Here is a 25598-nt window from a genome sequence, read left to right as displayed (position 1 = left end):
AGAAATCAAATCAGTTTTTGTTTTCCAATTCGTTAAAAGTCAAAATCTATTCACGTTCCTTTGTGAAAACAAATGTGTTTTCAAACAACGTAACTTTTCCAGATTAATCGGAGTGATTAACGCAAAGAGTCATTTTCCTAAAAACATTGGTCACAAAAGTTCCAAAAGATTGATAGTGAAATGCGACGTAACTTTGTCTTCCCATTGTTTTAAATAATTTTTAAGATTTGGCATTTTGTTGACTAAAAAAATGGTTCACTACCATCAGCAACCAACCATAAATCAATCCACAATCTATAATGATCTGATCTAACACAACACCCACCTTGAACTACTGAGCTCTTAACATTTCCATCTCTCTTTTTGGTGGACTTAAAAAGCAAGCTCACAGTTTTGGTAAACCTACATAATAACAACATTCTCAAATGGGTAATAGCTTGGGAAGCAAGAAAACAGCGAAAGTCATGAACATCAATGGTGAGAGTTTCAAGCTGAAGACGCCTGTGAAAGCTGGTACGGTTGTTAAAGATTTTCCCGGATACGTTCTCTTGGAATCCGAAGCTGTGAAACAATTTGGGATCAGAGCAAAGCCCTTAGAGCCACACCAAAATTTGGAATCCAAAAGGCTTTACTTCATGGTGGAACTTCCAAGGTACTGTATATTATATTCCTCAATTTTTTGTTCTCTTGGTTTTAGGTATTTAAAGTTGGAATCTTTCTAATAGTAATCATGGTAACCCACATGGCAGAACATGGAAAGAGAGAACCCCAAGAAGGGTTCGGTCGGGAATTCAGATAAGTGCGAAGGAGAGGCTAGAGAATCTAAAGTTGTCTCGTAGATCATCGTCTGATCTCTCGGTAATGAAGAAGAATGAGGAGGTTGATCATGATGAAGAGAGACAAGTGAGTAGCGTGACGTTGAAGTTACCAAAGTGGAAAGTTGAGAAACTGAGGAAAGCGAGTGGTGGCTCTGATTTCTCCAACAAGATTGCAGCACTTTGTCTCCTTAACATACCAAGTGGTTTGATTCATCAGAGACAACATTTGCTTCGTAATGGAGAAAGCAGCTTTGAGATTGAAGAAGAAGGTGTCAAATCACATGAAGAGGTGATCACTTCTTTTAAAATGCTTTGATCTTACTTTATTTATGTTGAAACATCGATCCGTTTCACAAGCCATGTTTCTTGTTTCTTTTATTACGAAAGTTGCCACTAGGAAACAAACGTGTTTCTTGCTTGTGTTACAACTTCTTCTAGGATTCTTCTAGGATCTATCCTAAATTAAGACAAATATACATATAATTTAACAAGTGGTTTGATCAAAAAAAAAAAAAAAAATTAACAAGTGGAAGATAAAATTTGAATTGTTTCAAGAAAATTCTCATTTATATTTTTGGTTGCAGAAAAGGGTTAAATTTCTCGAAAAGAGCAAAGCAGAAGACCTGTAATTTTTATTTGTTTTCCTATATTATTATTATTATTATTATTAGTATTATTATCTTTAGTTGAGTTTAATGAAGATGACAGAAGCAAGTCTTTTGTTAAACACAGTGAAGCACAATGTTCTTAACTCTTTTGTTACTGCAACATGACTTTGTGTCACAATCAGTTTTCTGTTTAAAATAGGATGAATGAAGAACAAAAGAGGAGACATAAGATAAAGGCAAATCATTAGTATTTTTTTCTTTCAATTTGGGGGGCTTTAGTTTGGCCGATAATTACAATATACAATTCTCCAGACTCAGAGAGACACACCAAAAAAAAAAAAAAGATAAATCAATCAGTCAGGTTCGAACCTGTATGTCTGTTAAACCAATTTCCCTTTTTTTTTTTTTTTTTGAGAATTTTTGAGAAGAACAAATTGGAATCAGTCAGTAAACAAAAGAATGATGAAAAATGTTTTTCATTTTTCCACTCAAGTGGTCCATGGCTCAGGAACAGTGAGAAAATAAGTGGTCATGGCCTTTCTAAACCTCCTCTTATACTGTTTTGGTGAGACTATGGTTGGAGAAGCGTTCTTAGGTCCACCCAAAATGCCTGAGGCTTTGACCCATGTCTCAAGGTGCTTGTCCCATGTGTACTGTCTCATGAAGTCGATGATCCCAAGAACCAACTCCTTACGCTCTTCGTCGAACCCAACCAGCAATGAATAGTCCATTACATCCACAGACTAACCACAAGAGGATGGATAATCAGCAAAACAGATTAATCAAAACATGTAAAGAAACAAAATGAGTTGCTGGTAATGAAATCACTTACAGCCAAGAAGTTTGTGTCGTTCCATATGGCTCTTTCCAAGCTTCTCTTGGCCTTGCTACCAAGAAATATAGGTTCTGTGCGCAGTGTCTCAAGCAGATTCATGTCCAACAAAACTTTGTCTGTTCCCGATGTGTTTGGATTGTACCGTGACCGTGCAGATCCCTTGAGATCATAGATCCTAGATATTCTTCTGTTGTAGAAGAGATTCTCCATCACCATCAAATCCATTTTCGTCTCTTTTCCACCTTTCGGGTGTTTGATTGAAACCTGCAACCCATAGCATTTACAATCAATTATTTACATGCTCAAAGTACTCCATTACAAAGTCCCACAAGTTTACATGCCCTATATTGTAACTTACCTGGTAAATACCAAGAATCTTAGCAAGACAAGTGGGGCTCCCGGAACTGAGTGACTCCTTCAAATATTTGAAGTATTCAGGTGCAAAATCCTCGAAAGAATCCAGCTCGGTTTTGACAACTTGTTTTATAATGAACCTCTCGTCCAATGACTTAGCAAAGTAAACATTGCTTTTCCCTCCCTGTGCAGACCATCTCTGGCACCGACTCAAAGATCTCACAAAGTCCACTTCGCTCGGACAGCACGTCTTTCTCAGAGTCTCAAACTGCGTTGCAAAATAACACGTCACAGAGAACTTCACTTTACCTTCAGTTGCACTAGAGGATGAAGTAGCACGGTCGCTGAAAGAAATGGTCAAATGTGGAGACTTTTTATCGTCTTGGGAAGATCCATACACCGCGTGTTGAATGTAATCAACATCCATCGACAGAGAACGCCAAGTCGAGAACGTGGAAGGTTCAGACTCTCTATTATTCAAGTTGTTGCTACTACTACTAGTAGTAATACCTCTGTTAACGATCCACTCCTTATACTCCTTGGAGTTGATAGCATAAGACACAACACTTGCTGGATCATCATCATATACAGGAACCACGATATCATTAAGTCCCCGTTGAGGAATCAGCATCCGCGCTCCATCAGCCATTTGAGATGCTGAAGAGATGTATGTAGGCACTGAACCGACAATCAGATCCAACTTCTGTACTTCCAACGGCAACATTTGAGAGTAAGTCCTCATCACATTTGAGACAGGGTCTCTCACCATATTCCTGTACTCGCCAGAAGCGTGGAAAGACCTTAGTGTCGAGAGATACAAAGAAGACGGTGGCCAACCTTTTTGGATCCGTTCTTGAAATCGTATAGCTGAATCAAAAGACTGGACCCGGATTGGCCTAGCAAGCCTCCGGAGAGGAGAATTAGCAGCTGAGAACCCTTCTGTGTTAGCAATGGTCTCGGCTTTCTCAAGATTCTGAAACGAGCCCAACCACGCTGAATCTATCCTCTCAGACAGAGAAGTGCCAGGTGAAAGCATGTTATCTGTATCTTTGTTATCACCATTAGCTTCTGAATCAGTATGTGCTTTTTCTTCCCCATCTTTTTGACCTTCCTGCTGTCTATGATCAATCTTTGGAGCATCATGCACCTCTGGATTCCGAGAAGCATTGCCGTCACCAGTTTTACAGACATATGCTTTCTTGAGTTGAGAGTTTAACAAGTAAAGCTGATGATCCCAAGCATGAGCACCAATCATGAGTGCCCGTCTTAGTCGATTCAGCTCTAGAATATCCAAACTCCCTTGAACTTGAAGATCCTCCACAAATATAGGTTGCAGTGCGTCCTGTTCATGATGAGGAAAGATACCATCAATAGCAAATTCAACAAGGGAAAACAGAAGCAAAAGAATCGGATACTCACATCATATTCATCTTTTTCCTTAACGAGTTGATCTTTTAACCCCAGGATACGACTCTGCAGATCAGAGGCTTCAGATTGTTCAGGTTCAAGCAAACTGCTTTTTTCTTCCATACGGTTGAGCATACCAGATATCTCCCCATACATAGTCCTCATTTTACCAGCAAGCTGTCCAAATGCACAAACAAAATGTATATGAGATTTGCGTTTCCAAAATCTGACACAACAAAAAGAGCCTTAAAATTTTTCTTTAAATCTACCTCGGCAGCTTCTGTCCGTATCCACTCCGGTTGAGGATGGCTGTTGAATTCCAACATTGATGGAGGTAGGAGGACAGTAAGTATATTGATGGGAGAATATCTAAAGAACGCAACCATATTCCCAAATCTACAAAAAATCATAATTTTATTAGTGCTTCAACAACTTTAAGATAACGCTAAAGAGTGAGATTAAACAAAGTTTACCCATAGAATCGAAGGCAGTCTCTCTGAAGTGAATGGCCACAAGATGCAACACGATTCGCAGTTGCATGATTTGAAAAGCTAAGTTCCAGAAACTTTCCAAAAGACAGTCCCCAAGCAGCATCAGACATAACAATTCTACGAGTAGCAGGTGGGACTCCATCTTCATGTGCACATCTTAAGCAGCGATGCCACATCCATATCTTCCCATCTTGTTCACCAGGAAGCTTCATGGAAGGGAGACGTCTAACATTGATAGTAAGGTTTCCATTCTGATGAGAATAGCAGAGAACATGGGCATCAACCAGCTCCTTGCAGGATCTACAACTTGAATTCTGTCACGAGACAAGAAACAGAAGAGTATAGCTTATTTTATGGCTCTTATGAAAGACGAAAAGAGTGGATTAAACATTTTAGATAAAAGAGTTACCTTATCGAAAAGATCATCTTTCAAGTATCTTCCGAGAGGTTTATCAAATGATCCATAGAACTTAATCCGCAAGAGTCGTGAGCGTTCACATACTGATTCTTTCAGAACACAACGGCTAGAAAATGAGACCAGTATGCTTTGATGAGAGTCTGCAGCAGAGAAATATTCGCTGGAAACATCATCTTCATCGAATCTCTCATGTTGTGACAAATCTTGAGTGTTCACTAACTGGTTTTCTTCTTCATTTCTGCTGTTCTCTTCTTCACTTCTCTGCAGTTGAGTTGGTGTTTCAGGGATTTCACTACTCACGCAGAGAGTATGTTCTTGCATATCATTTAACTGATTCGACGAATATGATCTTGTTACCAAATTATTGGAAAAAACATCATTCAGGGCATCAGATTGTTCAGTCTCAACTTCAGAAGACAGTGGGAATATCTGACTAGGATCAAAATCCTCGCACAATGATTCACAAACTTCATGCTCCGGCATTGGGGCTGTTATTTCATCTTCATGTGCAGGTGTATCAATCAAAGCTTGACCATCAGTTTTTGTAGGAGATTGAGTTATTAAAGAAATGCCTTCATCAATTATTCTCCTCTGAGATGCTGTCCGCACCATCCCCGGTTGCTTCAGTTTAACTTTAGGCAGAGAAGCACCTTCGTCCGCAAGGAATGATGTCTCCAATGATAAATGATAAGCTGCAAATACTGCGTACTGAATAACGTGCTTAACCTTTTTCAGCTCCTCGCGACAACTTCCCCTAAGTACAACCTGCACAAGTTTCAAGAAAAGTCTAATCAATTTGAGAATGACGAACTGGTGAACTTCTTAGCCACAAAGGTTCAAGCTTTTAAGCATACCGTGCAACCTAGGCGCTTAGGACACCCTTCAAAGTACATCAATGTCCTTGATGGTTTTCTGTTTGACTGGTTGCCAGCTTCATGTTGCTCCAACACTCTCTCAGTCCGGAACAGCTCACAATGCCCCAATCGAGCAGTACTAATACTATCTACTGAGGGGCAAATAACAGCACCGGTGCAACGAGCTATACGGTCCAGCAATGACCTTTTCACATTGAGCACCAATGAAATTTCCTTCTCTAGAAGGTATTGCTGGGCATATGAAGAAGCACTTTTCTCTACCAGCAGAACATTAGGACGAAGAGACTCAATCTTTGCTATTATCGCCTTCATATGTTCATCTTCCTGTCCAACACAAAAAAAAAAATCAGTTTTGTTCAACTTTTTAATCAGAGTTCATCATAAAGAAACAGTAAAACACCAACCTGTTGAAGCAACGTGTTAAAGGATGCTAATTGGCCTGCAACTCTCTGATACTCAAGAGATCCAGCTAAAAGAAGCACCCTAGGATTTTTGTACTGAGAGGTCATTCGCTTATGCGTAATGTTCTTGCTACACACTATTCCCCTGATGAGAATGCTGCAGAAACAAGGTATTCAATTAGTAACTATCAGCCAGAGGATAATACTAAAGAGTTGAAAAGTGTCAAGAATTTGAAAGGAAGAGGTCCTGACAAAAAAAATATACCTTTCATTTTGATTTCCAGATGCTACACATTTTATTTTCACATAATTCCCGGGATCCATACTACCGCCAGCACGAGTATCCGGCTTTACAAAATTCGCAGCCTGCCACGCTAAAGCAGTGACAATATCAATCCAGTCTGCAGCATTGCCATCATCCAATGGACAAAGCTCCTCCCCACGCAATAACTCTGCAACAAGAGCTCTAAAGTGGTCATGCACCACAATTCGAAGAGGTTCATTGCTGTTTTCTCCTAATTTTTCTCTTGTCGGAATGTGGCTAGAAAAGCTACTACTCAATGAAAACTCGGTAGCAGAGTCCCCAATATCATCGTCTTCATCATCATATTGAAAGTAATTACTCTCAGCGTCATCATTCTCATCTTCTGGAGGTGGAGGATACCAGATGCGGCCGTTGTTCTCAAAATCCAACGGCTGTTGCAACTTATCCTCTTCTTCCTCGTGATCTTCTGGATCCAATGCCCCCTGACCTGACTTAGCTAAATCACCAGCCATAAGTTGTTGTTGTTGTTCTTGGTGATGATGATCAAATGAACCAACAGTAGGGCTTAGGTCTTTGGCGTGCTGTACAAAGCGCCCAAGAGGACTAAAATTGTTCCTTAATGGACTGTCGTGAGGACTGGAACCAGCAGAAGATTTACAACTAAATTGCTCATGTCTAGCACTAACACTACCCGACTCTATATCTGAACTGTCCTGATTGTATTCACTCGAAGGGCTTAAGAACTGTTTATATCTTCCCTCGTCTTCCTCTCCCCTGCAAACAAACAATAATAATTCACACACTTACTTACTCCAACATGTTCAAAGACTCGTGATTGAACATAAAAATTGAATCTTTTAGACCAAAACATACCTGCTAGGATAGCAACGAATAGAAGCCATGTTCCTACAATCACGGATTTCAAGACTGGAAGCAAGAAGACTCTCGCTTTCATCAGCAGCGAGGGAAGAAGGCGGATCAGGGCTATCCCTGGGATGAACCTTATCATAGCTCTTACCCCTTAACTCATGAACCTCACCATCACATTCTCTGCAAAGCTTAATCCTCTCTTCTGTATCACAAGAGTCAGAGAAACAACAACTCTTGCACCAACAACAACCACAGCCAAGACAACAAAATCCTTGGTCAAGCTTGGTTCCACAGTCATGACACATTTTGGAAACGATAGGCATAATTCCAAAGTCTTGTTTAGATGACAAGGAGAAAGAATCACTTGAATCCGAAGTTATCCAAGACCTAACCTTAACAATTAGATCTAGCAGTGAACCATCAGGTATTCCCATAAACAATCAAAATATTTACTTTAAACAAATCTCTCTATTCTCTTCCTCCTTCTCTATTTTTGAATCTTCTCACCCAGATTTTGAACGGAAACAAAAACAAAACTCAAATCTCTGACTTTGGTAAAAAGGAGTATATAAACCCAAAATAATTAAAAAAAAAAAAGAAAAAAAAAACCTCCCACAACAAAAATGGTGGGTAGATTTGGATAAGAAATAAAAACTTTTTCTTTTCTTTTTTTTCTTTGGTTTCAGAATCAAAAGTCCTACATCAAACCCTAGATCAAAAAAAACCCACAAGTATTAGCCAAATCTTTTTTTTTTGAAGTAATAACTACTAATAATAATCAAGAACCAAGAAACAGATCCAAAACCCAACAACCCCAAGAAAACTTCAGAAGACTTCTTCAGACCTCAATCAAACTTTAAAAATCCAAGAAAAGAACAAAAAAAAAAAACCCCAAGCAAGAGATAAAATTGAAGAAGAAAAGGAAAGTGAAATAGAAAAAAAAGGAAAGAAAAATTAAAGACTGGGCAAAATGAGAATCAAAAGGAGAAAGAGAAGAAGTACAGAGAAGGTTCCTTTACTACTACCGGACTTAGCTCGCATCTCGATAACACTTTCTTGAGAAGCTTTTTTTTCTTTCTTTCTTTCTTTCTTTCAAAGAAGTAACAATTTTTATTGCTTCTTCTTCATCTTTCTTTCTTTCTTTCTTCTCTGTAAATTTTTTACCTTTTTCTTTTTTTTTGTAATTTCTTCTTCTTATTACAAAGACAAAAAAAACCAAAACAGCTATGGCAATAATAAGATTTCTAGAGAGAAGCGATTCCTTATACTGCTCCGCCATTAACTGTTCACACCTTTTTCTCTCTCTCCCCCCTCCCCCCCTTCCCTTTTTTTTTCTTTTTATAATTCCAACTAGGGGCTTTTTTTGTTTTTGTTTAACATTTTTTTTAGTTTTGATAGATAAATTTTTTGTTATTTCCTTAAGAAAATAATAAAAACATGACAAAGACCTTAAAGTCGTTTTTTTTTTGTACAAGACAGTGACTCCGTCTTCAAGCTTCCGTTTTCAATTGGTCACACTATTCCTCAACGGCGTTTTCCTTTCTTTTTTTTTTCTTTCTTTTATACAAAAAAAAACTTTTTGAGTTAATTCTTTTAATAAATTAAATTACTTTTTTTTGTTAATGTATAATAATATATTCTCCTGCACGCCAAAATTCCTCTTTTTTCTCTCTTTATTTGTATTTTTGATACACATTTTTCTAATATTTATTGATGAAAATTAAATATAGAAGATTCTCATGATCATAATACCTAAAACTTTATATTCCGTAACAAACATGTGAATCTGATCTTTAAATGGAAAATATTAATTAGTCAAAAATTTTAACATAATTACTATACTTTGTATATAAAAACATACTGTATTTTTGTACGGAAAACAATATTTTGACATAATGAAAATAGAATAAATAATAATGATTACGGGATGTTTTTTTAGCAATATATAATTGGGGAATGAAAAAATAACACGAATGATTTTAATTAAAATAGCTTGTATGGGAAGATGTAAATTGTAATTAGAAGTATCTTTGCATACTTACTTTGACTAGGTTATGTGTTAAAACATCGTTTTGATTAATTTATGTGTATGACTAATCTATTATCTATTGCTACTTAACAACTTAAAACAGTTGTCCGTTAGTGGTGGGGGTTAATAACGGGAAGGTGTATTCTTTTTTCGCCTAAAAATAAAAATCTCTACCCATTAATTAAATTATAATTTTAATAATAAGAAAAATTAAAATACCAAAAGCAAAAAAAAAAGAAGAAGAGAGAACTACATTTTATCGTATCACGCGCTTGTGTTGCAGACGTATATAACACGTGCCGTTGACAAAAGGTGGAACCATCCGTTTGTGTGTGTAGCTTTTTTATAGGTGTGGGTCAAGCAAGGCTAATTGATCTCTCTCTAGTCTAACTCATCGGTTGATCACTTTATTAGGTCTCCTTTGAAGTCTTTAATCTAATCCTCATATTTCCAACCTTTTTTCCCTCTTTATATATATATATATACATAATATGTATTTTTGACCACCCCAAATAAAGAAAAATGGTAGGGATGAACCTTTGTATTCAACCCATTCTCTCTCAACCAGTCAGAATGTTTTATTTAATATTTTATTTAAAAAATAAATAAAAATTAAATTTAAAAACAAAATTAATTAAGGAAACAAATTGTATATACTTTTATTTAAAGAAAGTTAAATATTGTCTTGATTTAGATTTTACAATTAAACGAGGTTATATCGGTTTGGGTTTATAAATGAGAATTAGGGTTTAGATTTTATAATTAAAACGAAATTATATGTCGGTTTGGGTTTACAAATGAGGTGGTTAGGGTTTAGATTTTACAATTAGAACAAAATTATATGTTGGTTTGGGTTTACAAATGAGATGGTTAGGGTTTAGATTTTACAATTAAAACGATATTATATGTCGGTTTGGGTTTACAAATGAGATGGTTAGGGTTTAGATTTAACAATTAGAACGAAAGTTTATGTCGGTTTGGGTTTACAAATGAGATGGTTAGGGTTTAGATTTTACAATTACAATGAAATTATATATCGGTTTGGATTTATAAAAGAGCGGTTTAAGTTTTTAATTTTATAATAAATGTGTACAGATTTTATTTCCTTATTTTATAATGGAGTGAACGAATAGATTCACCCCTAGATGTGAACCCAAGTAGTACTCCCAAATAAAAGAACACAAATTTTCATATAATATTTAGTATTTATAACAAAAAATAAAATCCAAGAAAAACAAAACTGTTGTGACTGCAACAATTAGATTATGATAATAAATGTAAATTTAAGAAGACTCAAGAGGATGCATAGTAAAAAATTATAATACATGTATGTATTGAATTTTAAATTTAGGAGAATGAGAGAAAAAATTATTTATAATTTATTCATACACTAGAGCTAAGAGCAATACATTTATGACAAAAATGATAAGATGTCTATTTTAAACATTTTTTATAAGGTGGGTGAGAAGACTCCATCTCGTTTTAGTTTTTGGATCTTCTCTTCTTTTAAAACTTTTCTATACTTTATGTAAGAGTGGATTCTTGCCTTGAACTTTATATGGTCGACGAGATAAGGTCATTAGCTTTAATAATCGCTAAGATGGATGTGATTTTTGCAGTGGTCTTATGCATGTACTTTAACGTGTACTGTATGTTACGAGTTCACGTAGTTTTACGACATTTTATTTTAATGTAAAAAAAATTGAGGATGAACTGTTTGGGGTTAAATATTATCTTTAGAGGTTGTTGAATATAAATTACCGCAAAGTATAATTTAGTTTGAACAATTTTTTGTAGCGTTATACTGTATTTATTTTAATTAAAATGAATTACTTAATAGTAGTAGTCATTTGCATCGATTTTTTAAAAGTGTATGGATCTGATTGTAGAAAGGTCTCGACAACTATATGGGTAAAGACCACATTCAACAGTCTTAAAAATGATAACAGTAAGATTTTGTGATTATATTATTATTACCTAGTACAAGAAACACTTGCAAATTTGTGGCTAGAATACCAAATATTCATTATTCATTGAGTCAGTTGTCAATCTCTGATCATATGATACATGTAATGTAACCTATTTACATTTTATGATGATTATTAAGAAATTCTCACGCTTGAAAATTTTCACATGCACAAACACGGATGTGTTACCCTTACAATTTTTGTAATGGTTTTATATATCTCATTTGCGCTTGCTAGGTAATGATACGATAAAGTCAATGTTTCTATATATGTTGTTAAATTGGTTGAAAATAGTTGTAAATCAAATATAGTTAAAGAATCAAACCCTCTTTAGTCCATAAAATATAAAACGATGCAAGATTGATCCCTAATTAAAGATCGTGAAAACCACGAGATTCTAGACCAAGGATTGATTCTTTCCAACCGCAGAATTATTCAGCTTTATCCTTTTGACCACATGGGTATGAGCTCATTGCTTACGTCCCATTTGCATACATGAGGGGATCCTACTTATGGGATACCCTCTCCTTTTATTTGTATACCTGAGGGAACTCTACCTATAGAATACCCTCTCTCTAGAAAAATTAGTCTCAGACCCTTCTATAAGTCTAGGGATTTATTCTATGAGTAAAAAAAAAAATTAAAGATCGTGCATACAAATAAAGGTAAATTATGATATTTTTACGGCTTCTAGGTCATTCTAGTAATTAATTATATAGATAGACCGCCATAGAAGAGAGCTTAATTCTAGTATATTGATAATTTATTTTATAAATATCTAATTGTTGCAAAAACAAAAAAAAGTGTTATTAGTTTACACTTTCGGTTTGACCGTAGTTTCGAAGTTAATGTCTGAAATGGACCTCTAGAATTGATGGATATTTGATAAAGTCTGCGTCAAATTCAGGGTGCAAATGGACCCACCTTGTGGTTACCTCTCCAACTCTCCCTTCATCCAATTATGCATCTCCGATTAACTATATATGATATTATTTAATCTTGTACGATGTATAGTAGTAATTTATTTACAAACCGTGCATCATCATCATGTATAAACCAAATTGCTTACAATGCAATAAGGTGATGCATATGTTACAATAATATGGTTTATTTCATTTCGTTTGTAAGGAGGTGGGTGACTCTTATTATCTGAAAGGGCAAAATTATGTTTACATTCATGACTAATATGCCACTCGGCCCAACAAGACATATTAATTGTGATTTCGGCCCCACAAAATTGAAAGAAAATCCATTAACACTCCGCAGAGGACAATTTCGGGATTTCGCGCAGAAACCCTAGAGTGTGCTAACTCTACACTCAGCTATAAATAGTTCAAGACATTTATTGGAAACCTCATCCGGACCCCCGGACAATACCTAGAGAGCAATACTTTGTATCGAAAACTGTTATTGTCTTTTGTATAATCCTTTTTAGCTTTCGAGCTCGTCACTATTGACTTGTTAGTTCTCCTGTGAACTGACGAGCTCGATCTTGACTCGTGTTAGTGACGATCTCACGTTTTCATCGTTAATAAAAGAACTAGCTTCACTTTTTTCCCAAATATTTTATTTATCTAGTGTTGTGCAATCCCCAATACCAACAATTGGCGCCCACCGTAGGGCAAGAGTAGAGCGCTCCTTTTTGACGATCAAGACTGACGGTCGCCGTTTCCACGAAGACTCCAGATCAAGACATCGCGAACTCAGGGAACTCCAGCGAAGAATTCAACACCACTTTCGAACAACCATCGCCTTCGGAACAACGATGGGGACGCATAAGAACACGCACTCTCCCACCTCCACCTTCCACGACAACCACGGTCGAAGGCGCTGCGCCAGACAATACAACCTCTCTACCAGCACCCGACGCGTCCTTGGAACCTCTCGCTGCCATGCATGCCGAGCACGGACCTGCCACGGACCAGACCGTCATCAACAATGCCGCCCTTCCAAATGCTTTGCCCACAGCACAAAGAAGCAGACTCGACGACCTGATGCATACCGTACTCAACGCGCCAATCCCACTTCTTGCTGCCGCACGTGACGAGCATCATCAAACCGTGGCTCCAGCTGTCACTGATGGTGCCGCGCTCCCAGCTCCCTTACTTGCTCGACAGAGGAACATCTTCGACGATATGATGCAGACTATCCTCGAAAAGCTCAATAGTCCGGACACACGAACAGTTGAGCGGCTCGACGCACTCGTTGCAACACAAGAAGCATTGCATGACCGAATTAAGAGACTCCAGCAAAGAAGGCACGATCGTCGACACACAAACTACCATGCCGACCTGGACACACTACCACCCCTGTCATTGCCAGTCGAGGAACACTCAAAGAGTCACAGACGCCGACCGACGTCCATCATCGAAGGATCCATCGACGGCCACATAGGGGACGGGGCACCCGCCGATCAAGACCAGACGCACTGTCGTAGCAAGCGTAGTAGGAGCCAGCCGACTCCAACACTGTCGAACCACCATCCGTGAGACGACATGAAAGATTACAAGGATTTAAAAATCCAACGACTCGAAGCGATCGTAAAGGACATCTCGGCCAAGATACACCGAGCAACAACCACTGCCCCCAACTTGGAGAAGGTGCTCGAAGAGGCTCAACGCTCACCCTTCACGACAAGAATCTCTAGCGTTCGCGTTTGTTATATCAACAAGTTCAAGTTCATCACGTACAACGGGCTAACCGACCCAAAACTTTTCTTAACATCGATGAGTGTTGCAATCAACCGAGCACACTTTAGTCCTGAAGAATACGATGCCGGATGCTGTCAGATGTTTGTGGAAAACTTAGCCTTTAACGCACTAAGTTGGTTTTCTCGTCTTGAAGCCAATTCGATAGATAGCTACTACGAGCTCACCGCTGCTTTCCTACAACACCACTCGACCTTTATGATAAAGGGGACATCTAACGCCGATCAATGGACGATGTACCAAGAGGACGACGAATCGCTCAGAGAGTTCATGGAACGATTCAAGAAGGTTGTTTCAAACCTCGCCATTGCAAACGATACTGCGATCTCCGCTCTCCAAAATGCTCTCGCATATGGATCTCGCTTCAGGAACGATATTATCATATACGAGCCTCTGACTCTTGACGACGCACTGCACCAAGCTAGCAAATACATCGAGGTAGAAAANAAAAAAAAAAAAAAAAGAACGCTCGTCATATCGAGTTCTTCCTTCGCAAAATGAACTACGAATGGCTTGATCCTTTTTCAAGGGAACGTAGGCAGCCTTTTATAAGACACAACTATAACAAAACATAAAAATAAAAATTACACTCGCAAGAGTACATTTAATCACAAACAAGCTCTCTCGAACGAGTCCATCTTAACGATTGTCCAGCTTCTACATTGTCGCCCTGTCCAGGCGTACGATTTAAAACGCGTTCCACATGGATGTAACGGTAAAATAATCCGCACAAAAAAAGCCGAGCCCAGTCTCGCATTCTGGTAGCAAGCGGTCAAGTTTGAATAAGCCAAGTTCTTACTTGCACACTCGCACCTAAAAGGTATGACGAGCACATCTCAACTATCAACCTAAAACTTGGTATTCGAAACACGTAACAGGGTAAGCCGAGAGACGTCTCACCCCATAAAATACATCTCGAAACCAAGCAAAAAACTGAGCAAGTCTCGCACTAGTTTGAGGACGCCTGAACTAATAATCCAAGCTCAGACTTGCAAGTTCTTGCTAACCCAAAACACCCATAGGATAAGCTGGACACAGAAGCCGCACCTAAAGGTACGGCGAGTCAGTCTCGCCTACCACTTTACTTTGGTAAAGCACAAAGTGGAGCTGCATATCAAATATTTGCTCGCATCCCTCATGCTTGTTGCTCTCGCGCTTGCCTTCATGCTTTCGATTCTCATTCTCGGTACCGAGCTGCACTCTCAAGTTTGGTGCCTACCTCCAGCTAGGTGCCTACCTACAGCTTGGCGCCTACCTCAAGCCTTGTGCCTACTTACAGTTTTGCGCCTACCTCAAGCTTGGTGCCTACCTCAAGCTCTCTCACACTTGCCTTCCTCACGCTTGCCATCCTTGTGCTCGCCTCCCTCGCGCTTGCCACTCTCGTGCTTGCCGCACTCACAGTCGACGCTCTCACGCTCGCCACCCTCTTGTTCGTTGTCCTCATGGTCGACGTTCTCACGCTCACCGCCCTCATAGTCGACGCTCTTATGCTCGCCGCCCTGATATTCGACACTCTCACGCTCCCCGTCCTCAAACTTGATACTCTTGCGCTCGCCTACCTCACACTAAACATTCTCATTCTTGGTGGAGACCTCAACTCTCATTATTGGTGGAAACCTTAATTCTCATTCTTGGTGGAGACCTCAATTCTTATTCTTGGTGGAGACCTCCACTCTCATTTGCGGTAGTGACCTCTACTCTCATTCTTGACGGAGACCTCCAGTCTCATTTTCGAGGGAAACCTCTACTCTCATTCTCAATCGCGACATCTACTCTTCTACTCGGTGTCGACCTGCACTCTTAAGTTTGGTGCCGACCTCTACTCTTCTATCCATTGCCGACCTCTAGCTCGCCTACCACTGCTCTCAAACTTGGCGCCAACGTCCGATCTCAAGCTTGGCGCCTCTCCACACATTCTCTGCGTCGACTTCACTCTTTAAGTTTGGTGTCTACCTCCACTCTCCTTATCAGTGCCGACCTCCACCCTACTTCTAGATGCCGATCTCCACTCTCATTCACGGTGACGACCTCACAGCTCTCGAGAAATTGTGTCACCAACTTCAGAAGTACCTACATGCTCAACATTGATTCCTAATCAACTGCCGACCTCAACGCGATGGGGATGCCATCAAAGGTGCCTCTCTCAAACATGCCGCCCTCACAAGACCGGCATCCCAATGATTATCGAGGACCCCTCTTGCGATCTCGCCGACCACATTTACATCTCCAATTCCTCCTTTAACATCACGTCAAGAAATCTCTCAAATGATCGCTCGTGTTAATTTCTGTTCATCAAGCCTATGACCGCAAACCCTGTTGGTGACATACCCAAGCGAGGTCAACCTCATTACTTTGCTTTGTCACTTCATGACTAAGATCGCTCGAGGTGTCTATGGGATAAGATCTAGCGACGATCTCATCAGTGGAACCTCTGACCTTGTGGAGACCCTGGGAATGGCCGACCTCACAAGCATTGTCGCAAGAGGAGCTCATCACCTCTCGCGACCTCTTGAGAGTCAAGGACAAGCGCCAACCTGGAATGAGGATTTGCCGACTTCTGCTGATCCCGCCGAGCTCAATACCTCCTTTCATCCCGCCGAACTCACCGCGGAGCTCATCACCTCTGCTCATCCCGCAAAGTGAACTGTCGAGCTCATTACCTCCTCTCATCCTGCCGAACTCACCGCCGACCTCATTACCACCGCTCATCTCGCTGAGCTCATTACCACCGCTCATCCCGCCGAGCTCACCGCCGAGTTTATTACCACCACTCATCTCGTTGAGCTCACCGTTGAGCTCATCACCTCTGCTCTCAACCTCACGAACACCAAATCCGCCAATCTCGGATGATGTCGCCTTGCGAGATCGATTAAACCTGCTTGAATTCGAGCCATCTAGGCGACTCCTATCTAATTCCATATCAACTCTGCGCTGATCTCCAACCATGGCATCTCGCCGAGCTCCAATTATAGAATCTGGCCGATCTCCAACTGTGGAATCTCGCCGATCTCCGACCGTGGAGTCTCGCCGACCTCCAGCTGTAGATTCTAGTCGATCTCCGGCTGTGGAGTCTCGCCGATCTTCAACCATGGAGTCTCGCTGACCGCCGATCATCAGAGATCTCACAGCGGCTCGAGAGGCGCCGATTAGGGTTTTAGAGAGTTATAGAAAGAGGTCCCACCGAGATCACAATCTCGCCGACCTCAATCTTATTCGCCAATCTGGCTCAACTTCTCTAACCCTTCGTTGCCAACTATGTGCGGCAACTCCATCCTCAACCAATGCAGATCCATTATCAAGCACTACGCTTTGTAAGATTGTGCTCAAGGCGCATAATATCTAGACGAGCTCCACGCTCAATGCTCCACGCGCCAGGCGCCACGCTCCGCAAAGACGTGCTTAAGACACATAACATATAGACAAGCTCTGCGCTCCACAACAACACACTCAACGCATACAACATCAAAACGAGCTTCGAGCTCAACAGAAACTATCGTTTGAACCATCACCGCACGAAGGAAGATCTTCCTAAGGCAGTCCAGAACGCCCAACGCCAAGTAGGCATATGTGAAGACTCGAAGTACACCCGCCAATCATAGAAATACCTCGCTCGCCGGACTAAGGGGGGACTATTGTTGGATATGGGATGCGCCCAATATGCCACTCGGCCCAACAAGACTTGTTAATTGTGATTTCGGTCCGACAAAATTGAGAGAAAGTCCATTAACACTCCGCAGAGGACAATCTCGGGATTTCGCGCAGAAACCCTAGAGTACCCTAACTCTACACTCAGCTATAAATAGTTCAAGACATTTATTGGAAACCTCATCCGGACCCCCGGACAATACCTAAAGAGCAATACTTTGCATCGAAAACTGTTATTGTATTTTGTATAATCCTTTTTAGCTTCCGAGCTCGTCACTATTGACTTGTTAGTTCTCCTGTGAACTGACGAGCTCAATCTTGACTCGTGTTAGTGACGACCTCACGTTTTCATCGTTAATAAAAGAACTAGCTTCACTCTTTCTCCAAATACTTTATTTATCTAGTGTTGTGCAATCTCCAGTACCAACATAATCGAAAAGCCTATTCTCTATCACTTGAAGAAAAAGAAATATCCAAAGCTAATAATGGAGTGTGTGTATTTATGTTACATGCAAACCTAATCGAGAAGTTCACAAAATTTCGAAGACATGTCTTTTATTTAGAAAACAATTGAAAGAAGTGGTGAAAGCTTTCCAGTTATAATGGGCTGCCATAGTGATATTTCCTAATGAGAACCATTCCTTTTCTTAGCACCACTACTATAAATTTATTGGCAACATGGTTATAGAAAATAAAAATGAGGCGTGTCTCATGTGATGTTACATTCCACTTGTGTGCATTGTGCACGAGAAAGAGAACCGGGCGGACAAAACCCACTACTTTACTTTCTTTTTTTTCTCTTACCCACAAGTTCAATTAATGTACATCTAAGGTTAAAATTATCTTCGAGTATATTCAAAATTTTCGATAATGTTTTAACTTTATAATAACCTTGACGTACGCACTACATCATTGTTATTGTGTAGTCTCAAAATCATCCCACGTATAAAAACATTATAGAATCTTTTTATGTTCAGTTTGGATGAGAAAACTTTTGTAGTCATTTATACTTAATTTTATTCCTATTAATCATGAACTCGCAGATTTTTGAAAACGTATAATTTAATGCCAATGCCCACAACTTATGTGCTTTGATATAGTCCATTTAACAATGATTCTTTTCAATTCATGTATCTCACCGTGCATTTCACTTTTTCCTTTATCTTCTTTGAATGGGAGATTCTTCTCTACTCCTTTTTCATGTGCACTAATTATGAAATCTATATAGCGTTCATCATTCATCAAATACATAAGAACAAAAAAGATACTAGTGAAGAAACTTTATAAAGAAAATATATATCAATTCGAACGGTCACAAACTACAAGCTTCTTATAAAATAATAAGTTTTGACAAATCGACAAGCTCTACGTGGAATCTCGTCACCTTGTTGACATTCATTCTAATTAAATCTAGTTAATATGGATAGATATGTTACATCATACATGGCATATCACTTTAATATATAGCAACTCTAATCATTATATATTCCAAATTGCTCTGATATAATTCCCACCTTCGTCCGTTCCGATAAATGCAAAACGAATGTTGACAAAAAAAAAACCAAAAAAAAATTGAAATCTGAATAAAAAAAGAATTACTTACTAATAAAAAGGGTTATTTGAAGCTCCTCAGCCTACCCACATCAGCAAAAATCTACTACTCTAAAATTTTGCCACATCAGCAATTTCAATTGATTAGTTTTTTGATTTCACACAAAATCGTGTGATACAGCTTCTTTAATTATTGGGAAACACACATAACCGAACTTAATTTCCCATATGATAATGTTAATAAATCCTTATACAATTTCCAATTAAAAGGTCCATCTTGCATTTTTTGCGTAAACCATCTACTAACTTTAAAAACTACTAAGCCCAAGAAAATAAATAAAAGCTACTAGGCCCAATTATTTTTGAAGTTTGAATTCGAGGAAGTTTGACGAACCCTTTGTCGCAATGATTTTAAAAATTTTAGGTTGAATTTCTATGAAAACTAATTAAGGTAATTAGATCTTTCAAATCTACTGACTTTTACAGAATTTTTTTGTTAGCTTTTTTAGGAAAAGTTACAAACTTCTTAGAATTTGATTAAATATTCTATGATTTTTTATTTTTTGAAAATGAATACACTTTATAAAGCAACTAGAATTTCACCCGCAGTAAACGGCAGAACTAAATTATAAATTATTGTATTTTATAGAATAATTTTTTTTGTAAAGTTTGATTTATATCCATTGTTTCTTATTAGTATGGATCGAAAATCTATATGTATTAATATATTAGCTACTGAAAAACACTTCAGTGAAGAAGTAATTTTTAATCTGCAAAAACTCATTATACGAAACCCGTGAAAGTAAATATTAGTTGTAAATACGTTAAGATCAATGCATTGAGATCAAAAATCTCGGCCACGATCCTCCTCCAAGATCGAAAATCAATTTGTTTATTGATTAGGCCGATTGTTTAGGAAATCTGACCAACATAAAATATTGTATTGTAAAATTGGGAATTTAATATTAATTAAATTAATTATAAAATTAATACTTAATGTTAGAGAGAGTAGTTCCGATTGTTTTGAAAATTTATTTAGGATGAGAAATTTTGTTTTCAAAAATAGAAACTTAATAATCTATATATATACATTTTTGGACAAATTTAGCAAATAAATCCTAGAGTTGGAACTTATTTACAATCATGTCATTAACATTAATTTTACAATTATTTTTTATTTTAAATAATATCAAATTTGGAATCTAATTTAAGAAGATTTTCTCCTATTCAAATTTTCAAAAGTATCGGACCAGCACACATTATCATTAAATATTTTATACTTAACTAATCCATTCTCTAAAAAATTGTTGATAATAACTTATTTTCATGTGTTTGAAAGCCAAGTGATTAAACTGTTGATAATAACTTTAATTTAAAAAAAATTGGGGCCCAAACTGACACAAATTGTTAAAAAAAAAAAATTACTTCTTCACCGAAGTTTTTTTCAGTAGCTAATATATTAATACATATAGATTTTCGATCCATACTAATAAGAAACAATGGATATAATTAAGTTTATAACTTAATTACAGTAAATTTGTTATTAGATAGAATATAAAATTTTATATTTGTTTTGTTCTCTAGAATTAAACAGAGGTATATGTCTATATAGTATGTTAGTATATATGTTTATGTGTATTTAATTTTATTTTATTTTTGGAATATTAAGAATGTGTTATAGTATATGTAATATTTTGTAGTTCATATACTAAATAATTTATAAGTTAATTTTCAAAGCTATGATTATAAATTTATAGTATATATGAGATAAACTAATAGTTTTAGTGTTTGTTCTATAGTCCAAACCCGTCATGCTAGACGGATCAGACAACATGTTCAAAGATTTTTAATCTGCAAAAACTCATTATACGAAATCCGTGAAAGTAAATATTAGTTGTAAATACGTTAAGATCAATGCATTGAGATCAAAAATCTCGGCCACGATCCTCCTCCAAGATTGAAAATCAATTTGTTTATTGATTAGGCCGATTGTTTAGGAAATCTGACCAACATAAAATATTGTTTTGTAAAATTGGGAATTTAATATTAATTAAATTAATTATAAAATTAATACTTAATGTTAGAGAGAGTAGTTCCGATTGTTTTGAAAATTTATTTAGGATGAGAAATTTTGTTTTCAAAAATAGAAACTTAATAATCTATATATACATTTTTGGACAATTTAGCAAATAAATCCTAGAGTTGGAACTTATTTACAATCATGTCATTAACATTAATTTTACAATTATTTTTTATTTTAAATAATATCAAATTTGGAATCTAATTTAAGAAGATTTTCTCCTATTCAAATTTTCAAAAGTATCGGACCAGCACACATTATCATTAAATATTTTATATTTAACNTAATATTTTGTAGTTCATATACTAAATAATTTATAAGTTAATTTTCAAAGCTATGATTATAAATTTATAGTATATATGAGATAAACTAATAGTTTTAGTGTTTGTTCTATAGTCCAAACCCGTCATGCTAGACGGATCAGACAACATGTTCAAAGATTTTTAATCTGCAAAAACTCATTATACGAAATCCGTGAAAGTAAATATTAGTTGTAAATACGTTAAGATCAATGCATTGAGATCAAAAATCTCGGCCACGATCCTCCTCCAAGATTGAAAATCAATTTGTTTATTGATTAGGCCGATTGTTTAGGAAATCTGACCAACATAAAATATTGTTTTGTAAAATTGGGAATTTAATATTAATTAAATTAATTATAAAATTAATACTTAATGTTAGAGAGAGTAGTTCCGATTGTTTTGAAAATTTATTTAGGATGAGAAATTTTGTTTTCAAAAATAGAAACTTAATAATCTATATATACATTTTTGGACAATTTAGCAAATAAATCCTAGAGTTGGAACTTATTTACAATCATGTCATTAACATTAATTTTACAATTATTTTTTATTTTAAATAATATCAAATTTGGAATCTAATTTAAGAAGATTTTCTCCTATTCAAATTTTCAAAAGTATCGGACCAGCACACATTATCATTAAATATTTTATATTTAACTAATCCATTCTCTAAAAAACTGTTGATAATAATTTATTTTCATGTGTTTGAAAGCCAAGTGATTAAACTGTTGATAATAACTTTAATTTAAAAAAAAAATTGGGGCCTAAACTGACACAAATTGTTAAAAAAAAAAATTACTTCTTCACTGAAGTTTTTTTCAGTAGCTAATATATTAATACATATAGATTTTCGATCCATACTAATAAGAAACAATGGATATAAATCAAACTTTACAAAAAACACTCCACCATTTTAATCGACTTGCACAACTATAAATACAAAAGTGTTAAATGATATAGAAATAAAACAACCAAAATTACAAAGTCAAATTATAGTATACTCATATAATTATAAAAATAGAATATATTATGTAATACTATTATCTCTACATTGTAAATGAAAAAGAAAAATCACAAAAAAGTATATTTGTTAACTAAATTAAATCTAATGAATAATAAGGATATCCTAACTTGTATATAATAAACCAGTATATGTAGATGTAATCATATACATAATGTATTGATGTAATCATGTAAAACTATAGTAGATTAAAAATACAAAATATATTATATACATATATAATTAATAACTTAATATAATAAAGAAATTTTTATTTTGCATTTCTAAACAAAAAAAGATATAGTGGGTGAATATCTAGTTATATAAAAAGGATCACTAGGAACTAAAATGGTATGGCACTGGATCGTGTCACGCATTTTTAACAGACGTGAGTTTAAAGAATGGGATAATTATAAGTTCACACCAAATTTCACCCGATGCATGCTTTTCTTTTCTATGTATATATAATATATGCGTATGCGTACGCATAGATATTAAAACAACAACTCTCGTTTAATGTGGCTTTACAAATTACAACTTGAACTTTTTATAAGGTTTTTTTGAAGGAAAAACCAAAATAAAAGATACTGGTGAAACCACAAAATGAATGGTACAAATTGAACATTGTGCCTACAGTTTTTTTTTGGTATGAAAGTTAGGAACCAAGATGAAAATAATCAAAGAGACAGAACTGAAATTGGAGTTGAATTGACCAAACGAGGAGGGAGAACAAAAAAAAAAGAGTCATTTCTTGGGAAATATATCGATTGACAAAACAAAACGTAGCTATAGGCCCAGCACCTAATCCTGTAATCCATATTATCCAAATGTTGAAATTTTATTTAGATCTATTTATTAGAAAAACTAATGTAGTTACAAAAAGAAAATGAAATGCGTGTTGCATACACATATCATTTATTATAAACGGGAAAATGAAATGTAAATGGGAGTGGACTTAGAAGCAGGCACACATTTTCAGCTGTAAGAACAAAAAGATAAAAAGTGCTCTCAGGCCCAAATATCGAGGAAACTCATCCTTTCATCCCCTCTGACGCCGGTGAAGCTATGACTCGCCGGCGTCGGAACTCTACAGATCACTCTTACTTGCTGCTTGCAATCCCTTCTTGGCATCTAGCTCAATCATTGGGAAGCTTCTTTCTCTTTCAACCCTCCATCAAACTTGCAATCTGCTTTGGACAAACAATGCTTAGTGGTGACAGAGGGGGGTTTTGGCCGACATCTCTTCCTCAGTCTCATATTCTGCCCATAACATCTATGAAGCAGCGTTTAACCCCAAAATCATCATTGGCCTTCAAAACAGATCCGCCAGCTACAATCTGCACAAGCGACTGGGAGAAGTGGATCTGGTTTTTTCCGGCGTTGGGTGTCTCAACTCCGATCCTTGACCCGCCTTGCCGCAGCCGCCTTCAGCGCTTATTCCCCTACCCAACCAAGGTATCTCTAGGGTTTTCAATGTTGGTGAACTTTTTGTTAACCTTGGGCCTTATCTCTAAGCCTCGGCCCATTACCAAAAACTACTGCCCAAATGCAATAAGCAATCAAATGGTTCAGGTTTATCGCTCTCTCCCTCTGGTCAAGCCAGTCCGAAATGGAGTTCCGATCTTCTACAGTTGATGGATGTAGTTTCCATCTGAAGTTCGAATTGAACCCATGGAACGGGTATTGGCAATGCATCTATGAAATCCTGACACCATATGTTCTCCTCGTCAAGCTTCATAAAGGCCTACTCTTGCTGAACCGCTATCGACGTTATGACTTTGGACATCGAGTTTCTCTGCCCAGGTCTGATCTTTATAACCCTCTATCAACCTCCATCATAATACCTCTTAACTCTAGATTGGCTGGTCTTGAATCCTATGCTAGAAGAGTAGTGGTCCCCCTTAGTTTGGTTGATATGTTATTGTGTCGGGTTCGGATGAAGGTGTGGAAAAGCAACGGCATTATGACCACACCTCCACAGAGTGTTGGTTACCGATGCTTTATCAACCAGTCACCTCTGTTTCCCCAGAAACTCAAGTCTGTATTTGTGAAAATAAGTTACTTTAGGGAAACAACGGCGTTATTGACAAGAGTAATGCTAAGGTTATGTAGGGCTGAGACTATCTACTATGTTGCTAGTCATGGTGACCATCGAAGCTTCTTGTGCTGTGTTTTGTCTGTACTGGTCGGGTCGTGGATGGTCTTACCTAGATCCGTTAATGATATTGTGATATCCAACTCACCTTCTCTAGTTCCGATCATATCTGCTTGGTCAAGTCGAGGATTCCTCGGTAGCAGTATATTGTGCTCTGCAGAATGGTCTGAGATATATCATTGTCAAATCCAGTCGGTTAGCAGTGTTTGGGTCTCTTTATTGCTGAACTCTAATCTGGAACTTGATCCAACAAGCTGCGTGAATCTGAAGCGTACAATCATGGTCCCCATTTGTCACATATCACCGAAAGATAGGAAGCTAGGGTCTGCTATTATAAATCAGGGTCAAACCGGCTGCAAGCTTTGTGTGAAACTCCTCAACGTCCATGGCCATGAGCTTCATGTGAGGGAGGACTCACCTGCTTTGCTACGGTTTGACACCCAACTCTTTCGATCCCCAGTTGAAGCTCCTTCTAGAGATATAAGTTTCAATCTTAAAGTGTGGAATGACGTTGCTCCAACTACTTTATCTCTAATGTTGGCGATACACCCATCTAGTGCTACCGCTGTCACATCCTTTTTTCAAAGCTCGATTGCGTTAACCGCTACAGCTACTTATGACTACTTGGTGGTCAAGGATTTCGTGAAGCTTGTCTTCATGGTCGAATCCACCTTGGTTCCAACAGATTCTCTTGAAGAACTCATGGAGCTCTTATCCCTTTTCTCCTTTGATTATCTTGTTGTATGCTATAAGAACTCACCTCTTTATGAGGATCTGATTTGAATGAAAGGTTAACTTGTTTGACAAAAAAAAAAAAAA

General features: G+C 37.2%; 4 protein-coding genes across 4 annotated transcripts; 3 read left to right on the top strand and 1 right to left on the bottom strand.

Moving 5' to 3' along the window:
• Positions 241–1769, top strand: LOC104701755 (uncharacterized protein At1g66480). The gene is made up of 3 exons (XM_010417494.2): positions 241–652; positions 750–1107; positions 1403–1769. Exons 1-3 carry the CDS (start codon positions 426–428, stop codon positions 1445–1447), a joined length of 630 nt encoding a protein of 209 aa, XP_010415796.1. The 5' UTR covers positions 241–425; the 3' UTR covers positions 1448–1769.
• On the bottom strand, positions 1660–8657 carry LOC104701754 (putative 1-phosphatidylinositol-3-phosphate 5-kinase FAB1C). Its single transcript, XM_010417493.2, has 11 exons — positions 7346–8657; positions 6473–7246; positions 6211–6364; positions 5786–6130; positions 4923–5696; positions 4496–4827; positions 4292–4418; positions 4035–4199; positions 2620–3957; positions 2259–2525; positions 1660–2169 (listed from the first exon to the last, which is right to left on the bottom strand). Exons 1-11 carry the CDS (start codon positions 7774–7776, stop codon positions 1915–1917), a joined length of 4962 nt encoding a protein of 1653 aa, XP_010415795.1. The 5' UTR covers positions 7777–8657; the 3' UTR covers positions 1660–1914.
• LOC109125478 lies at positions 13834–15668 on the top strand. The gene is made up of 3 exons (XM_019227112.1): positions 13834–14122; positions 14183–14484; positions 15276–15668. The coding sequence occupies exons 1-3, from the start codon at positions 13834–13836 to the stop codon at positions 15666–15668; spliced, it is 984 nt and encodes a 327-aa protein (XP_019082657.1).
• LOC104701753 lies at positions 23501–25589 on the top strand. Its single transcript, XM_010417492.2, has 2 exons — positions 23501–24079; positions 24197–25589. Exon 2 carries the CDS (start codon positions 24234–24236, stop codon positions 25560–25562), a length of 1329 nt encoding a protein of 442 aa, XP_010415794.1. The 5' UTR covers positions 23501–24079; positions 24197–24233; the 3' UTR covers positions 25563–25589.

Source organism: Camelina sativa, chromosome 7 (genome assembly GCF_000633955.1).
Source record: "Camelina sativa cultivar DH55 chromosome 7, Cs, whole genome shotgun sequence".
In the NCBI taxonomy this organism is placed as follows: domain Eukaryota; kingdom Viridiplantae; phylum Streptophyta; class Magnoliopsida; order Brassicales; family Brassicaceae; genus Camelina; species Camelina sativa.
The sequence above is the reverse complement of the archived record's forward strand: the minus strand, read 5'-3'. Positions and strand labels throughout refer to the sequence as shown.